The 17,290-nt window shown below is 48.4% G+C and overlaps 1 protein-coding gene across 1 annotated transcript in view; it reads left to right on the forward strand.

Moving 5' to 3' along the window:
- Positions 1-2,053: 2,053 nt before the first annotated feature.
- The window catches only part of LOC307091678 (unconventional myosin-VIIb-like), a gene marked incomplete at its 5' end in the record, with an annotated part of 31,714 nt that continues 16,477 nt past the window's right edge, over positions 2,054-17,290 (forward strand). The window contains 25 exons of the mRNA XM_079759327.1: positions 2,054-2,065; positions 2,373-2,474; positions 4,299-4,454; positions 4,816-4,884; positions 5,291-5,406; positions 5,887-6,008; positions 7,357-7,499; positions 7,825-7,938; positions 8,232-8,385; positions 8,866-8,942; positions 9,524-9,643; positions 9,756-9,898; positions 10,372-10,582; positions 10,882-11,017; positions 11,106-11,275; positions 11,647-11,784; positions 12,266-12,424; positions 13,633-13,725; positions 14,098-14,192; positions 14,565-14,649; positions 14,946-15,047; positions 15,376-15,435; positions 15,906-16,136; positions 16,494-16,799; positions 17,123-17,290. Coding sequence (XP_079615453.1) covers positions 2,054-2,065; positions 2,373-2,474; positions 4,299-4,454; positions 4,816-4,884; positions 5,291-5,406; positions 5,887-6,008; positions 7,357-7,499; positions 7,825-7,938; positions 8,232-8,385; positions 8,866-8,942; positions 9,524-9,643; positions 9,756-9,898; positions 10,372-10,582; positions 10,882-11,017; positions 11,106-11,275; positions 11,647-11,784; positions 12,266-12,424; positions 13,633-13,725; positions 14,098-14,192; positions 14,565-14,649; positions 14,946-15,047; positions 15,376-15,435; positions 15,906-16,136; positions 16,494-16,799; positions 17,123-17,290 — 3,282 coding nt within the window. The remainder of the gene's footprint in view (positions 2,066-2,372; positions 2,475-4,298; positions 4,455-4,815; positions 4,885-5,290; positions 5,407-5,886; positions 6,009-7,356; positions 7,500-7,824; positions 7,939-8,231; positions 8,386-8,865; positions 8,943-9,523; positions 9,644-9,755; positions 9,899-10,371; positions 10,583-10,881; positions 11,018-11,105; positions 11,276-11,646; positions 11,785-12,265; positions 12,425-13,632; positions 13,726-14,097; positions 14,193-14,564; positions 14,650-14,945; positions 15,048-15,375; positions 15,436-15,905; positions 16,137-16,493; positions 16,800-17,122) is intronic.

Consider the following 17,290-nt stretch of genomic DNA (forward strand, 5'->3'; position numbering starts at 1 on the left):
GAATCTCATGTGTTCTTGATTATCATCCGGGTGTGTCTGTTTATGAAATGAAACCCTGATCCCCATGGCACCCGGTGTCTGTTTGTAGGTGCGTCTACTTCCTGGGATTTAATATTAAAGTCAACATTGACCCCGGTCCACCTTTTGGTATTTAAATTGGAAACTCCTTTACTTTTATTAATGCTGGTAGTACTCTTAATTATAAATCTTAATTATAACATAATCGGCATCAACCGTTTAGGTAAATGCATTATTTTAAGATCTTAATTTGTTGGTTGACTCATTTTTGACTAACGTTGGAGGTATCACTTGAATTTACCAGCGAGCATTCCTACATTAAGTAGAATTGTAGAATTTTAAGTTAAATAATAAAAGATCACCATAAATAAACAACGTATTGTGAATTGCACAGCAATCTCTTCAGGAACTCCCCCAGACTGCTGTAGGCTGCATCGCTCTTCAAGGAGTCCTGCCATCTCGAGCGACCCTGACGTCTTCCGCTGATCGATGGATATCCGCAGGTCAGGCTTCTGTGTAAACTAAACTCTGCTTCCACGTCCGCACAGGAGGGCGTCCACCCTCCAAATGAGGCGAACAATACTGTGGCTGGGCCCGGGTTTACGGCGGCCATAAATACATGCTGAATGATAATAAAAATAAATGCAGCAACCAGTTAATTTAGTTCATCTATATTATATATAGAATGACCAGATGAACTGGTTGCTGTATGTTTTACAGGCCGCCTGGTGAAAAGTCTGTCCTGGCATTATCGATGCACACGTGTATGTTTGAGTACACAACACCAGATAATACAAAGATGATAGGAAATAGTTTGATCACACTAATTGTTCACTCTGACCTACAGGTTTGCCCGTGCTCTGACTTGAGGCTCCAGTAGCAAAGCTTATTTAAGTTATGTTTTTCTTTCGCCTTAGGTTTCTAGTACCTTCCCCGCCCTAGACTCACCCTTATCCATCAGCATACCGCATAACACGCTTTGGAGTTTGTCCCAGAGAAGCCGGGAAGACTCACCCCTCAATTACTGGATCTTCATTTATAGACGCCTTTATGGTTTTATTACGGAGCCAGGCGTCGGTGTCACCAGGGTCACAGCCAAGGTCCAACAGCGCTCTCTTGCTTTCTACCTTATTATGTTTATACGGTTTGTGTACAGTACATGGTTCTCATATTTGTAAGAATATTTTGTATTTCAAGGATAAAATATGTCCAACGTTCATTGTTTGTAAGTGTTCTGTAGCAGTGATATATATACTGTGTATGTATATATATATATAGTGATTTTCACATTTCTATATGTTTATATGTGAATTCCTTTCTCAGGTGTTTTAAGTTGGAATCCAAGGCCTGCCCCTAAGCCAGCCCTTAACTCTAGTCTACCTGTAGTGGACCCAGAGGAAAAGGACCCCAACCAGGGGGTCCCCACTGGGCCAGGGGGTCCCCAATGGGCCAGGGGCTCGCCACCCCACCCCATGACCCGCTGGTTTACTGTAGAGTCAGAGGGTTCTTCTCTTTTCCAACTCCTGCCTCCCTCTTCGTGCAGCTTGAGAAAGTTCAAAGTCAAAGAGCCATAAATGATCAGAATCTGTGGGTGCTATCAGCTGTGCTGTGCCTTTGCCCTCTCACTCTCCTGCCAGACGGGAAGCAGACCACAGCTCGGCTCCTGGAGGTACCATCTGAGATTCATTTAAATTCAAAGGATTGTCAGGTAAAACCGTCTTCTATCATGGCGTGGTGATTATGTGCCAATAATCATTCTTGCATCGTTTCCCGACCATCGATTAATGGAAACTTGGGAAGTTAAACTTGATTATTTGAACATTAATTTTAGAGTCGACATTGGCAGGAGAAGCGTTTTATCTTCCTGGGTTCTTTTCATCGGTCTACATGTTTACATTCACTGCCAGGAGTGTATATTGTATATGTATATCGATGTGTTTCTGGAACGATGTCATTCACTCCCTGCACATCTCTGACAGACCGACTATGCCACCGAGCCAACCTCTGCTTTGTATGAAATAAGAAAAGCTGGGCGATGCTGAGAAAGGTAAGTCCTGACAACGTATGAGTGAATTGAACCGTTAAACACGACTACTGGGTGCTCTGTGATCAGTATTGGTGATCACAGATCAGGAAGCAGCATCGGTGTTGCTCAATATTTTCTCCTGCAGCGGTGTCCTTTAAAAAGTCAGTTATTCAGTTATGGAATAACCATAAGCCGCCAGGAAGGAAATTGTTGATCAGTGGTTTATCTTGAAGGCTTCATGACGCCAACAGGTTGACGTCATATTTATATTATATGTGATATTCAACATAATGTAACTGATGTTCATGCTTTGTGTGTCTTTCTGAAGGGGGAATGGGTGTGGGTGGACTCCAAAATAGGGGTACCCATTGGGGCCAGGGTGAAGAAGGCAGACTCTAATCAATGTCTGTTGGTGGACGATGAGGGGAAGGTAACTACACACACCATCTTAGTGTGTGTGTGTGTGTGTGTGTGTGTGTGTGTGTGTGTGTGTGTGTGTGTGTGTGTGTGTGTGTGTGTGTGTGTGTGTGTGTGTGTGTGTGTGTGTGTGTCAGAGATTGTGTGTGCCAGTGTGTCTATATGTGTGTGCCAGTTTGACTGTCTCTATGTGTGGTGGTTTGAGATACCAAAACAGCAAAATAACTCCTTGTAAATACAGTGTCTCTCTTGAATACTGCTTTGACCCAGTTCTCTGTGAAGAAGTAAATTTACATGTATATATTTCCAGTACATACTGCGTTACCTGCAGGTTGGTGGAAGCTTGGTCATACGGTTGAACAGTTTTCAGCTTGTTGGTTATTTGGTTAGCTTCTTGGTTATTTGGTTAGCTTGTTGGTTGGTTATTTGGTTAACTTGTTGGTTATTTGGTTAGCTTGTTGGTTATTTGGTTAGCTTGTTGGTTGTTTGGTTAGCTTGTTGGTTGGTTATTTGGTTAGCTTGTTGGTTGGTTATTTGGTTAGCTTGTTGGTTATTTGGTTAGCTTGTTGGTTGGTTATTTGGTTAGCTTGTTGGTTATTTGGTTAGCTTGTTGGTTGGTTATTTGGTTAGCTTGTTGGTTATTTGGTTAGCTTGTTGGTTTGTTATTTGGTTCGCTTGTTGGTTATTTGGTTAGCTTGTTGGTTATTTGGTTAGTTTGTTGGTTATTTGGTTAGCTTGTTGGTTGGTTGGTTGGTTGGTTGGTTGGTTAGTTTGTTGGTTCGTTATTTGGTTAGCTTGTTGGTTGCTTATCTTTATGGGGTCAGCCCTATGTTCACACATTTCTAAATCTTTTCTTATTTCTAATATTATTCACAAAATGAAACCCTATGGTCCAACATTTCGAGGACATTTTCAAAATTAGCACTTGTGTTCCTTATATTTCCCTTCAATTTATACCCTATCCCACAATCATTTTTGGAAGCACTTTATAGTAAATTAATGAGTAATCTTTTTCCACAATATTTGATGAAAAGCATAGCAGACAGCATTAGGGTTGGGGCTAACCCTAGCTCAATTCCGACAAGATGTTCGGGCCCAAGTGAGGCAGGATCCGACGGTGCCAGTGAAATGTGGGAACATAGGGCTGGGTTAGGGTTAGGGTTAGGGTTATTTCCCAGTGAAATGTGGGAGCATAGGGCTGGGTTAGGGTTGGGGTTAGGGTTGGGGTTAGGGTTGGGGTTAGGGGTTAGTGGTTAAGGCTAAGGGTTAGGGTTAGGGTTAGGGTTATTTCCCAGTGAAATGTGGGAGCATAGGGCTGGGTTAGGGTTGGGGTTAGGGGTTAGTGGTTAAGGCTAAGGGTTAGGGTTAGGGTTAGGGTTATTTCCCAGTGAAATGTGGGAGCATAGGGCTGGGTTAGGGTTGGGGTTAGGGGTTAGTGGTTAAGGCTAAGGGTTAGGGTTAGGGTTGGGGTTAGGGGTTAGTGGTTAAGGCTAAGGGTTAGGGTTAGGGTTGGGGTTAGGGGTTAGTGGTTAAGGCTAAGGGTTAGGGTTAGGGTTAGGGTTATTTCCCAGTGAAATGTGGGAGCATAGGGCTGGGTTAGGGTTGGGGTTAGGGGTTAGTGGTTAAGGCTAAGGGTTAGGGTTAGGGTTAGGGTTATTTCCCAGTGAAATGTGGGAGCATAGGGCTGGGTTAGGGTTGGGGTTAGGGGTTAGTGGTTAAGGCTAAGGGTTAGGGTTAGGGTTGGGGTTAGGGGTTAGTGGTTAAGGCTAAGGGTTAGGGTTAGGGTTGGGGTTAGGGGTTAGTGGTTAAGGCTAAGCGCGTGTGTCTGGTCGCCCAGGAGCACGTGCTGAAGGCCGATCAGCAGGCCTCCTCCGCCCGGCCAATGCACGACACTTCGGTGGAGGGCGTGGACGACATGATCCAGCTGGGAGACCTGTCGGAGGCCGGCCTGCTCAGGAACCTGCTGGTCCGACACAGGAAGGGCCTCATCTACGTAGGTCCTCACACACACACAGAGGGTGGTGGAGAAACCCACCATCCCTCGTTGGCCATGGTTCTTCTTATTCTGTTCGGTTTGAGTTTGTGTTTGAAATCATGAAATCGTCTTTAACTGTTCGAGCTATGAATATATCAAGCTATATATATATACAAATAAGCCATGTTGGATAATAACATCTGCTCTAAAGTCAATCTATGGCAAAAGAATGATAAAGTGACATAATGGATTCATAGGGAAGAGATGAGAAGGGGAACCACATGTTATTGTCTTGCCAAAGCTGGGCGAATGCCACCTTTGTGTTTCTATGTGGGCTGATCGTCACGGTGACATGTACATCTGCTCTGCACCACCACAGACGTACACAGGATCTGTTCTGGTGGCGGTGAACCCGTACAAAGACCTGCCCCTCTACACCGAAGAACAGGTGAGGCTTTAGGGACTAGAATATGAATATGGATCATCTTTATTTATACAGCGCCTTTCAAAACAAAGTGGGCGTTAAAAGCTGATTCACAATGAAATGTTTTTTGTCTATGTTTTCATGCTGAACCTAAAGTAACTAAGGATAAATAGCTTCCTTGTAGACCTTGTTTGTGAATGCCCATTCAGTTCCCATTCCCTTCTGACCAACCCTGGTGAAATGGGATCCTTTATCCCCTCTTCTTATGCTTCCTTCTGAAGGTTTCCTTTCTCCGGTTGAGGGTTTTCCATTCCTTACTCAATAGGATTCAGGGTGGCCTCAGACAGCCCTCTGAGACTGGGGGTGAGAGCCATCCCAGTGGGATAGCGTGGCCTGACACAGTGTGCGTGTGTTGTTGTCCCACCCCCAGGTGAAGCTGTACCACGGACAGAAGCTGGGCAAGCTTCCCCCTCACGTGTTCGCCATCGCCGACACCTGCTACTACAACCTGAAGCGCTACGACACCGACCAGTGCTGCATCATCAGGTCACACACACACACACACACACACACACACACACACACACACACACACACACACACACAAATAACCAACGTTATGGCAGGGCTCATACACACACACACACCTTTAACCCCAGTATAAGGGAAGGGTTTACGTACACACACCTACCCACGTACACACACTTAATGAGGGTGTCAGGGGATACACTTTATTACGGTTTTAATGGTTTTTCTTCTGGTTTCCTTGAAAGAACAACCAGAGTTACTTATTCACTGATAACTCACTTTCTTGTCTATATCTATTTCTTCAATCCTGTTTCTCTGTCTCTCTCTCTCTCACTCACTCACTCACTCACTCACTCACTCACTCACTCACTCACTCACTCACTCACTCACTCACTCACTCACTCACTCACTCACTCTGTCTGTCTGTCTCTCTGTCTGTGTCTCTCTGTCTGTCTGTCTGTCTGTTTGTGTCTCTCTCTCTCTCTGTCTCTCTCTCAGTGGTGAGTCTGGAGCGGGGAAGACAGAGAGCTCCAAACTGATCCTCCAGTACCTCGCCGCCATCAGCGGCCGGCGGTCCAACCTGGAGCAGCAGATCCTGGAGTCCAACCCCATCCTAGAGGGTATTAACACAGCAGAACCACCGCAGTACTGACAGACACACTGAACCCCATCCTAGAGGGTATTAACACAGCAGAACCACCGCAGTACTGACAGACACACTGAACCCCATCCTAGAGGGTATTAACACAGCAGAACCACCGCAGTACTGACAGACACACTGAACCCCATCCTAGAGGGTATTAACACAGCAGAACCACCGCAGTACTGAGAGACACACTGAACCCCATCCTAGAGGGTATTAACACAGCAGAACCACCGCAGTACTGTCAGCAACACGCTGCAGTACTGTCAGTACTGTCAGTACTGTCAGTACTGTCAGTACTGTCAGTACTGTCAGCAACACGCTGCAGTACTGTCAGTACTGTCAGTACTGTCAGCAACACGCTGCAGTACTGTCAGTACTGTCAGCAACACGCTGCAGTACTGTCAGTACTGTCAGTACTGTCAGCAACACGCTGCAGTACTGTCAGTACTGTCAGTACTGTCAGCAACACGCTGCAGTACTGTCAGTACTGTCAGTACTGTCAGCAACACGCTGCAGTACTGTCAGTACTGTCAGTACTGTCAGTACTGTCAGTACTGTCAGCAACACGCTGCAGTACTGTCAGTACTGTCAGCAACACGCTGCAGTACTGTCAGTACTGTCAGTACTGTCAGCAACACGCTGCAGTACTGTCAGTACTGTCAGTACTGTCAGTACTGTCAGTACTGTCAGCAACACGCTGCAGTACTGTCAGTACTGTCAGCAACACGCTGCAGTACTGTCAGTACTGTCAGTACTGTCAGCAACACGCTGCAGTACTGTCAGTACTGTCAGTACTGTCAGCAACACGCTGCAGTACTGTCAGTACTGTCAGTACTGTCAGTACTGTCAGCAACACGCTGCAGTACTGTCAGTACTGTCAGTACTGTCAGCAACACGCTGCAGTACTGTCAGTACTGTCAGTACTGTCAGCAACACGCTGCAGTACTGTCAGTACTGTCAGTACTGTCAGCAACACGCTGCAGTACTGACAGCACCGTCAGACACACTCAGTACATCACAGAGAGGCAGGAGGAGTGCATGCAAGGGGAGGGGTGATGCATGGAGTTTTAGGATAGAGTGAGTGAATCGTTTGGGAGTGAGTGAGTGAAGGAGGGAGGGATGAGTTTGAGTATGAGTGGGTGATTGAGTATGGGTGTGTTTTGTTAGTTAGGGAGTGAGTTAGCGTGTGAGTGAGTGAGGGCGGGATGGAGTGAAGAAGTGAATTTGTGCGTTAATGAGTAAGTAAGTATATTAAAGACTAAACGGGGCGTTACGTCATAGAGCTAGTGAGTTGGGATCCATGACGCCTCCCTCCCCCCCAGCCTTTGGGAACGCTAAAACCATCCGCAATGACAACTCCAGCCGCTTCGGGAAGTACCTGGAGATCTCCTTTAACCAGGACGGGGCCATCGAGGGGGCACGGGTGGAGCAGTACCTTCTGGAGAAGTGCCGTGTCTGTCACCAGGTGGGACCCCCCCCCCCTCAATACGCCAGCAAGATGGAGGATCCATAACACATACCATACCTTTACCAGTCACATCCGTTACATGTATTTAAACTCAAGACCTCCGGGTTAAACCCCCCATCAGAGCAAAACTAAACTCTAATATTTGGTCGATATTTACTTTTATTTTATTTTACTCTGCTTTTCAAAACCTTGTCTATTAAAAACACATTTTTCTTTGGTGCCGTCAAAGAAACGTCATAATGAGTGAAATTAAACATTCTTCCTGTTATTTAACTATATTGTTTTGGTAAACATGTGGGCTGAATGCTAATGACCCCTCCAGGCTGAGGCAGAGAGGAACTTCCACATCTTCTACTGTATGCTGGCCGGGCTGACGGCCGAGCAGAGGGAGAAGCTGGGTCTGAAAGATGCCAAAGCGTACAATTTCCTCACTCGGGTATGGAACTCTCCTTTGGATGTTTGATTGCTTGTGTCCTGTCAGGTGTTATTGTGTATTGAGATTTTGTGAATTATAACCGAATCTCATACATACTGAAAATACTTCCCTATAAATACTTAAACTGTAGCTCTTACTCATAGTCACAGGGCAAACAGTTGGTAAATGTACATTTGTTAGTGTACATCTTCGATGGTTAACCCTCTGACCTATGAACCGTCTCCCCGGTCCGCCAGGGTTAGGGTTAGCTAACCCTAACCCTAACCCTATGAACCGTCTCCCCGGTCCACCAGGGGGGCAGCATCGTGTGCGACGGTCGGGACGACGCCAAAGACTTCGGCCGCATCGGCGGCGCCCTGAAGGTCCTGACCTTCAGGGAGAGCCAGAGCTGGGAGATCTACAAGCTGCTGGCGGCCATCTTGCATCTGGGAAACATCAGCTTTGAAGGCAAGGCCTTCCTGATGGAGGTTCAGTTAGAGTTAGGGATGGGTTAGCTAACCCTAACACTAACCCTAAAACAGTATTAGGGTTGTTGGGTTAGGGTTAGGGTTAGGGTTAGCTAACCCTAACCCTAACCCATAACATCAGCTTTGAAGGCAAGGCTTTCCTGCTGGAGGTTCAGTTAGGGTTAGGGTTAGCTAACCCTAACCCTAACCCTTAACATCAGCTTTGAAGGCAAGGCCTTCCTTCTGGAGGTGCTTCTGGAACGGTTCAGCTCTGGAAGCGAAAGCAGGCCATTACTGTTTTAAAGTATCTCTGAAGAAACAAGAATCCTTTTTTTAACTATTTAGACTGAAATAGAGTATCACAAATTCAGTCCAGATAATTAATATGGACCTACCCAAGTTTATAAAATGTATATTTTAAACTACGTTTATTACATAAAAATGGTCTAGAAAATGTGATTTGATGTATCTGCCCCTACAGAAACGTCCCAGAACAACATGGACAGCAGTAATGTCTGCAGCTCAGAACACTTCTCCCTGGCCTCCAGCATGCTGGATGTAAGCTGTTATTACCCCTGCTCACCCTCGCTCCTTCACAGGCAGGAAGCACAGGGACGCACTAACGACAACTAAACTCTCTACATGGGAATAACTCAAATTTGAAAAGAATGACTATAAATAAAAACCTAGAAAATACAGTGTAAAGCACACTACACAGGGAGGGTTACAGAAGGATCACAGCAATCGCTGATGGCTGCCCTTAAGAAAAATACAGTAAGTGGTCCTTGATAATTGTCCAATCACAATTTCTGAATTGGCCTGCATCATGCACAATTTCATTTGTTGGCTTATTTAAGTGATTGTGTTTCTTTCAGTATCGTCTATTGTGGCCCATCTTATATAGAGGTTTATTTTAGGTTCATGTTATGCCCAATGTTTGACCTAGTCCCATCTGGGAGGAAGAGATGCATACACACAAAGCTCTGCCATCCGCCTCTGCATGCATCTATCCATGGTACTAATTGAGGACATAACATGGAGATGAGGAGCAATGTGGGGGTGTTAGGTGATGTTACACCGCCTACTCTCCACCTGAATACAGGTGTGCTGAACGTGGGTGCGTTTGTTTTACCCTCCAGGTGCCAGGGGACACGCTGGAGAAGAGCATGACCCAGCGCTCCTTCCTGACCAACAGAGAGACCGTGACCAAGCCCCTCAACAAAGAGCAGGCTGCAGACTGCAGGGACGCCCTGGTCAAGGTATCAAATGCACCCCTCAATCTCCGTCAATGGACAGTGATGGTGAAAACAGGTGGTGAGGTCCTGTGTGCACCTGACAGTGGGAACGTTGTGTGTGTGTGGAACGTTCCAGGCCGTCTACAACAAGATGTTCCTGTGGATCGTGGGGAAGATCAATGGCATTATCGGAAAGGTGGTGAGAGAGGACTCTGGCTCCTGCCATCGTTCCATTGGCCTGCTGGACATATTCGGCTTTGAGAACTTCGTAATCAACAGGTAAAGACAGTTTCTGACCGCAGCCCGCGGGCATCTATTTGACGATCTCATCAAAACTGTTGGTTTATGAGAGGGTGAGTTAATCCCCTGTTCTACCAGGAGCACCTCCGCATTAAAGTGTTGGTTTATGAGAGGGTGAGTTAACCCCCCATTCTACCAGAACCTCTGCATTAGGCTACATGAGAGCGAGTGAGAGGGGCGTGGTCAAACGTTGTCAAACCCCACGTCCCTCTAGCACGAGCTAGGGGGAAAACCGCCTCTCTGGAAAAAAGCGATCTCGCCGAAAAGTAGAAGACTTTTTGTGTTTACAGAGAATTTCCACCAACATTAATTACCACTTTTTATGAGCAACAGTAATAGATGTGAGTGTGCCTACCCTTTGACGTCAGCTGATGCTTTATTGCGGAGGGACAGTAATAGATATGAGTGTGCCTACCCTTTAACGTCAGCTGATGCTTTATTGCGGGGGATAGTTTCGAGCAGCTGTGCATCAACCTGGCCAATGAGAAGCTCCAGCAGTTCTTCGTGGTGAACATCTTCGAGCTGGAGCAGCAGGAGTACCTCCGGCAGGGCGTGGTGTGGGACAACATCAAGTTCAGCGACAACAAGGCCACCCTGGACCTCCTGGTGTCGAAGCCCTGCAACCTGCTGGCCATGATCGACGAGGAGAGCCAGTTCCCCAAGGTAGGGCCTGGGAACCTCGGAGACGGAGCGCTGGATACCGCACCTGGACCACTGTTTGGAGATGGTGGGACGGACTAGTGGAAGGATGGATGGTGGATGAATGAATGATTGGGTATATGGACGGATGAATTGGAAGTTTGATCTATGTATTGTTGGGAGGGTGGAGGATGGAGGGATGAATGGATGAATGGACAGATGGTAGGACAGATGATTGATGGGTGGATGAATGGATGGATTGATTGTTTTGTCTGAATTAACCAGCATGGATTGATCTCGTCGTGTTTCTCGTCGTGTTTCAGGGCACGGATAGCACTATGCTGTACAAGATGAACAAACAGCACAAGGAGAACAAAGGCTATGTCTCATCAAAGAATGAACACGACAGCAAATTTGGCATCCAACACTTTGCCGGAAAAGTTTTCTATGACTCTAATGGTATCCAACACATTACCAGTCTAAACGGATAGTTCAAAACATTGTTCAACATGATTGGTGTAGTTAAGGAGCTTTATTCTCTTTTCAGGATTCTTGGAGAAAAACCGAGATGCCATCAGCTCCAACATCATCATGATGATCAGCATATCCAAGAATAAGTTGCTTCATGACATATTTAAAAGTGAACTTCAAAACAAGGCCGTGAAGAAGTCTGCGAACAACAAGGTCACCATAATAACTCCCTCGCATTCCCTACGGGTATGTAAATTGTGTGGAAAACTTTGGGGATTTGATCAAAGGCAGTTCAGAGTGAACACAGATAGTGGTCTATGAGTAGCAGGTCAGAGTCAGGCATCTTAACTTGGACGTTGATTGAAGGGGATTGAACCCAGGACCTTCTGGCTCAAGTTAAGTTAAGTTTAAACTCTTTTGGTCACATGCATGAGAAAACCAGTACATTAACAAGCCTTTCATAAACATGAAATGTTCAAAGTCCAGACATCCTAAACCGTGCCCACAAGTAAAGAAATGAAGTATTTAAGATCAAAATAAAAGTAAAAATAATAAAAACGAGAGAGAGAGAGTGATAAAACAAGAAAAATGGATTTCCCCCCCACTCCGCCCTACAGGCCATGGGGGACAAGAAGCAGATGCCCACGCTGAGCGGTCAGTTCCGCAGGTCACTGGAGTCCCTGATGAAGGCCCTGGACGCCTGCCAGCCGTTCTTCATCCGCTGCTTCAAGCCCAACAGGGACAAGAACTCTGAGGTGAGGGCAGCACACACTGGGGGTTAGGGTTATCATGCATGTACGGTGTCCGCAACGTCTGAGGATTGAAGTTTCCCGATATAGGAAATAAATAATAATACTTGCTCAAGATTTTTTCAAAAGTACGTAAGTGTTTTTACAATAAAGTTACACATTTACACAAGTTCAGTCAGTTCATCAAAAAAATTATAGTTGGAGTTATTTAACATCTCAACAACATTTTCTCTTGAACAACTGCACTTGAACGCAACTCCATGAGTCTCTAAATCTAAAACTAAAATGTACAGTGCAGACCAAACTCTGTTTGGGCTCCCACCACCGCTGAGTTGACCGGTGACTCCCTGACTCCCCACCGGTGACTCCCTGACTCCCCACCGGTGACTCCCTGACTCCCCACCGGTGACTCCCTGACTCCCCTTCACCGCTGACTTGACCGGTGCCCCCCCATCACGTTGAGTTGACCGGTGCCTCTCTCCTCCAGGGCTTCGACAGAGAGCTGTGCATGGTGCAGCTGCGCTACTCTGGTATGATGGACACCGTGCGCATCAGGAAGTTGGGGTTCCCTATCCGCCACACCTTCAAAGACTTCATGTTCCGCTACAGAGTGCTGCTGAACACCGCTCTGTGTGACCCCAAAACGGTGAGTCAAGGCGCGCTGGTTAGTCAGGGCGCTGGTTAGTCAGGGCGCTGGTTAGTCAGGGCGCTCTGGTTAGTCAGGGCGCTGGTTAGTCAGGGCACTGGTTAGTCAGGGTTAGGGTTAGTCAGGGCGCTGGTTAGTCAGGGTGCTCTGGTTAGTCAGGGCACTGGTTAGTCAGGGCACTGGTTAGTCAGGGCGCTCTGGTTAGTCAGGGTTAGGGTTAGTCAGGGCGCTCTGGTTAGTCAGGGCGCTCTGGTTAGTCAGGGCGCTCTGGTTAGTCAGGGTTAGGGTTAGTCAGGGCGTGCTGGTTAGTCAGGGCGCTCTGGTTAGTCAGGGCGCGCTGGTTAGTCAGGGCGCTCTGGTTAGTCAGGGCGCTGGTTAGTCAGGGCGCTGGTTAGTCAGGGCGTGCTGGTTAGTCAGGGCGCTGGTTAGTCAGGGCGCTCTGGTTAGTCAGGGCGCTGGTTAGTCAGGGCGCTGGTTAGTCAGGGCGCACTGGTTAGTCAGTGTTAGGGTTAGTCAGGGCGCTCTGGTTAGTCAGGGTTAGGGTTAGTCAGGGCGCTCTGGTTAGTCAGGGTTAGGGTTAGTCAGGGCACTGGTTAGTCAGGGCGCTCTGGTTAGTCAGGGCACTGGTTAGTCAGGGCGCACTGGTTAGTCAGGGTTAGGGTTAGTCAGGGTTAGGGTTAGTCAGGGCGCTCTGGTTAGGCAGGGGGTTAGTCAGGGCGCTCTGGTTAGTCAGGGTTAGGGTTAGTCAGGGCACTGGTTAGTCAGGGCGCTCTGGTTAGTCAGGGCGCTCGGGTTAGTCAGGGCGCTCTGGTTAGTCAGGGCGCTCGGGTTAGTCAGGGCGCTCTGGTTAGTCAGGGCGCTCTGGTTAGTGAGGGCGCTCGGGTTAGTCAGGGCGCTCTGGTTAGTCAGGGCGCTCGGGTTAGTCAGGGCGCTCTGGTTAGTCAGGGCGCTCGGGTTAGTCAGGGCGCTCTGGTTAGTCAGGGCGCTCTGGTTAGTGAGGGCGCTCGGGTTAGTCAGGGCACTGGTGCAGAGAGGAATAGATTGTGTTGTTCAGGGGTTAGTATGTCATTGGATATAACGGTATCATCAGTGTTAAAATATGGTATTATTGACAGAGCTAGAGGCAGACAGACTCAAATACAAAGGGATGGACAGACAGTCAGTGTGGTCAGATAAACGTGGATTACATTCGTGTTCTGTCCCAGCAGGAATCAGACGGGGCCTGTTGCCAAGCCATCTGCACAGCTGTGATCCGTGGGAAGGATCAGTGGAAAGTGGGCAAGAGCAAGATCTTCCTGAAGGTACGGCAACCACACACAGCTCCTCCATCATAACGGCCTCTGGTCTCCTCAGATCATTGGTCTGATCTAAACACACAACCAAGGAACTGATGTTTATATTGTGTGCTACTATTGAGCTACTTATCAGAGGCTTCATCCAAAGCCACTTGCCTTCAAGTCAGATACAAGTCTTTAGGGAGAGAAGGTGCTGAAGGATGCCTATAGGTTAAGCTGGGGACATTGGGAAACCCAGAACCTTTAAAAAAATAATAATTAATGGGTGTCACAATAACATCTCAACATTCATCTTTCAATACACAACCTAATCTCTACTCATTCTAAAACTGTCGTTGTTTGACCTTCAAACCCATGTCCTCACATGTGTTGTTTCAGGACGCACATGACTCCATCCTGGAGCAAGCCCGGGAACTGGCCCTGGCCAAGGTGGTACTGATCATCCAGAGAGTCATGTTTGGATTGCACGACAGGTACTGTATACTGGAACACACACACACAGCGAGAGAGAGCGAACAATCATCATATAGATGGCAAATAACGATGGGGGATTTAGTCTGTGAGGGAGCCAGGGATCGAGTTAGTGGCTGAATGTTTGTGAGAGTTGGTGCGTGTGTCAGTTGGGGACATTGGAGCTCAAGTGCCAGTGAGTGAGTGAGGCAGTGATATAATGAGTCTGTCAGCTGGTGTGTGTATCGACTCAGACACACTGAACGCCGCTCATCAGGCCTACTATCATGTAGTCCAGGTCACGTCTGCCGCAGACGCCAGGATGGCGGCCTGGTCACGGCCATTACTCACAGTCTTGTTATTAATCACAAGGGTTGTCTCTCCTCGTCTCGTAGGAGGAGCTACCTGAAGAAGAAGGCGGCGGTGAGGGTCCTTCAGACCAACTGGAGGGCCTACAAGAAGCGTGAGCGAGGCCGAAAGGTAGGCCTCCATCCCCGTCCAGTAACGGCCCCATCACAGCTATGTCACAACACCAGCCCACTGCCGTTATGCTACGAGCACAGAACCATGTCGGACACACGCATGGCGTTATCACAGTGTGGCATCAGTCCCAATGCCGTTTATCATAGCAGTATCAAAGTTCAGAGGAGGTTTCCTTTCCAGCACTCCTTAGTATCGTTAAGATAAACGTCAGCATAGTTTAGCAGAGCCCCACACCCGCTCACTTAGCTGGGATTAGCTTCTGTGGCGAACTGATTTCCTGTGTTCCGGTTCAGCTCCGTCTCGGCTACGCGCGTCTCTCAGCTCGGGTACGCGGCCGCCGACTCCAGCTGCTCTACGAGAAGCAACGCAGCGCTGCCGTTGTCCTGCAGACACAGGTACTTTGATTATACTAAGAATGTACTGCGATTATACTGACATTATAGCAGAGTTATCCTAGTGCTATAGCTGTCTGTCTGTATTCAGGAGCCTTGTGTTGGGCTGTGTTTTATTACATCTTGTGTACTGGGTCTATGAACTGTGTTTAACTCTGAGCCCCATTTTCTGTGTCAATTAGTATCCTCTCTAAGGACAATAAAGGACTATCTATATCGCTATGTAAACAGTGGATTAAAAACAAGTAGATATGGTGTGAGAAACGTTTCCCTGTGTGGCCTACCTGTTAGATGAGGGGGTGATAACACCTGTCTACCTTTCCATCCCAAGGTTCGGGGCTACTTGGCCAGGAAGAGCTGGAAACAGCAGAAGGAAGACGCCTGCAATGCGGTAAGACGGCCCTCGTCTTCCTCACAGCTCACCAGGCTCAGAGGAAAGAGAATAATCCCTGTCATTAATAGTAATATTGATGTTCAATGTTTTGAATTGCAGTGGGCATAATTGACATCTTAACCCATTATTTTGCATGCTCATTCTCTCTCTCTCTCTGACTCTCTCTCTCTCCCACCCTCCCTCCCCCTCCCTCTCTCCCTCCCTCCCTCCCCCTCCCTCTCTCCCTCCCTCCCTCCCCCTCCCTCTCTCCCACCCTCCCTCCCCCTCCCTTTCTCCCTCCCTCCCCCTCCCTCTCTCCCTCCCTCCTCTCCCTCCCTCCCCCTCCCTCTCTCCCACCCTCCCTCCACCTCCTCCCTCCCTCTCTCCCTCCCTCTCCCTCCCTCTCTCCCTCCCTCCCTCCACCTCCTCCCTCCCTCTCCCCCTCCTTCCCTCCCTCCCCCTCCCTCCCCCTCTGTCTCCCTCTCTAGGCCCGGGAGCAGGAGCTTCTGGCCCGGGCGCTTGAGGAGCAGACTCTGGCGCTGGCAGCCATTGAGCTCCAGAAACTGGCTGATGCCGCTGCCGAATCACAGCGTGCCTCCCAGGAGCCTGAGCCAATCAGTGATGACGAGGACAGTGATGTGGGAGGCGACAACAAACCGGCTCCCCAGCTTGTGTCTGTGGCAGAGAGGGCGGCACCGAAGAACGTCAACAACAACCCGGTAACGAACGTCAACAACTACCCGGTAACGAAGTTAGAAAACATACGTTGGTTATTCACCTCTTTCACAGTAATGGGTTTAACATGTGGAAGAAGGTGACATCATGGGAAGAGAGTGAGGGATGGGGGAGATACGCGCTCATTAGGAAAATAAACTTTAAATTAAAAGTTCAGAAAGTAAAACCTCCTTTTGCCCCATCCTGCTTGCGGAGTTGTGCCTCAGATGCTTATTAGCCAATAAAAACGCTCCCCTCACACGTTTAAATCCTCTTCCTCTTGTTAACCCCTCCTTTAACCCGCCCATACATGGAGTTCCTGACCAACACGCCGGTTCTGTCCGTGTGTTTGGTTTCTGAAGGTGGTGGAGATCGGTTACAAACCGTTAACTTACATCATAGAGGAGAGCTCCTCCTCCTCAGACACGGAGGAAGACCTCCCAAAGACCGCCAAGACCCCGCCCTCTGCCGGCCCCGCCCCCCCGTCCCTCGAGAAGAAGAAGAAGAAGGAGGAGGAAGAGGAGGAGGAGGAACCCTTTAAGGAGGACAAGGAGCTCTCCTTCCAGAAGTTCTGCTCGCTGCACTTCCAGGGCGACGCGTCGCACACACACATCTCCCAGAGGCTGCGGCAGCCACTGCTGGCCCACCAGGACGAGAGGGACAGCCTGGTGAGCTTCAGAAGACTGTCCTTCCTTCTCTACCCTTTGTTGAGAGGGATTCCCTTAGCTCTGCCCTTTGTTTTAAGTTTGCAATGGCCCTTCATCTCAATGCTTTTAATTTGAAAAGACGACCTAACTTTCTAAATACAATAATAACATATTTTACAATACAGTCACTTTCTCAAAAGCAATCCACTGTGAGTGCAGAAACTCATCGGTTGTCTGAGGACGACATTGGGGATCGAACCCGGAACCCAGGGCCCCTCCAGCCTTCCATCCATGCCTCTCTGTGATGTGTGCGTCCTCACCGGCCCCCTGCTCTCTGTGTCCAGGCCTGTCTGACCGTGTGGTGGATCATCCTGCGCTTCATGGGAGACATCGCGGAGCCGCGCGCCCCGGACCCGTCCAACCCCCAGCCCCGCCGCACCTCCTCGGCCTACCACCCCTCCATGGTGCAGCGGCAAGGCCGCCGGCTCAGCAGCATGGTGGGACTAGACCAG

This window comes from Pollachius pollachius (assembly GCF_949987615.1).
Source record: "Pollachius pollachius genome assembly, contig: scaffold_60, whole genome shotgun sequence".
Classification (NCBI taxonomy): Eukaryota; Metazoa; Chordata; class Actinopteri; order Gadiformes; family Gadidae; genus Pollachius; species Pollachius pollachius.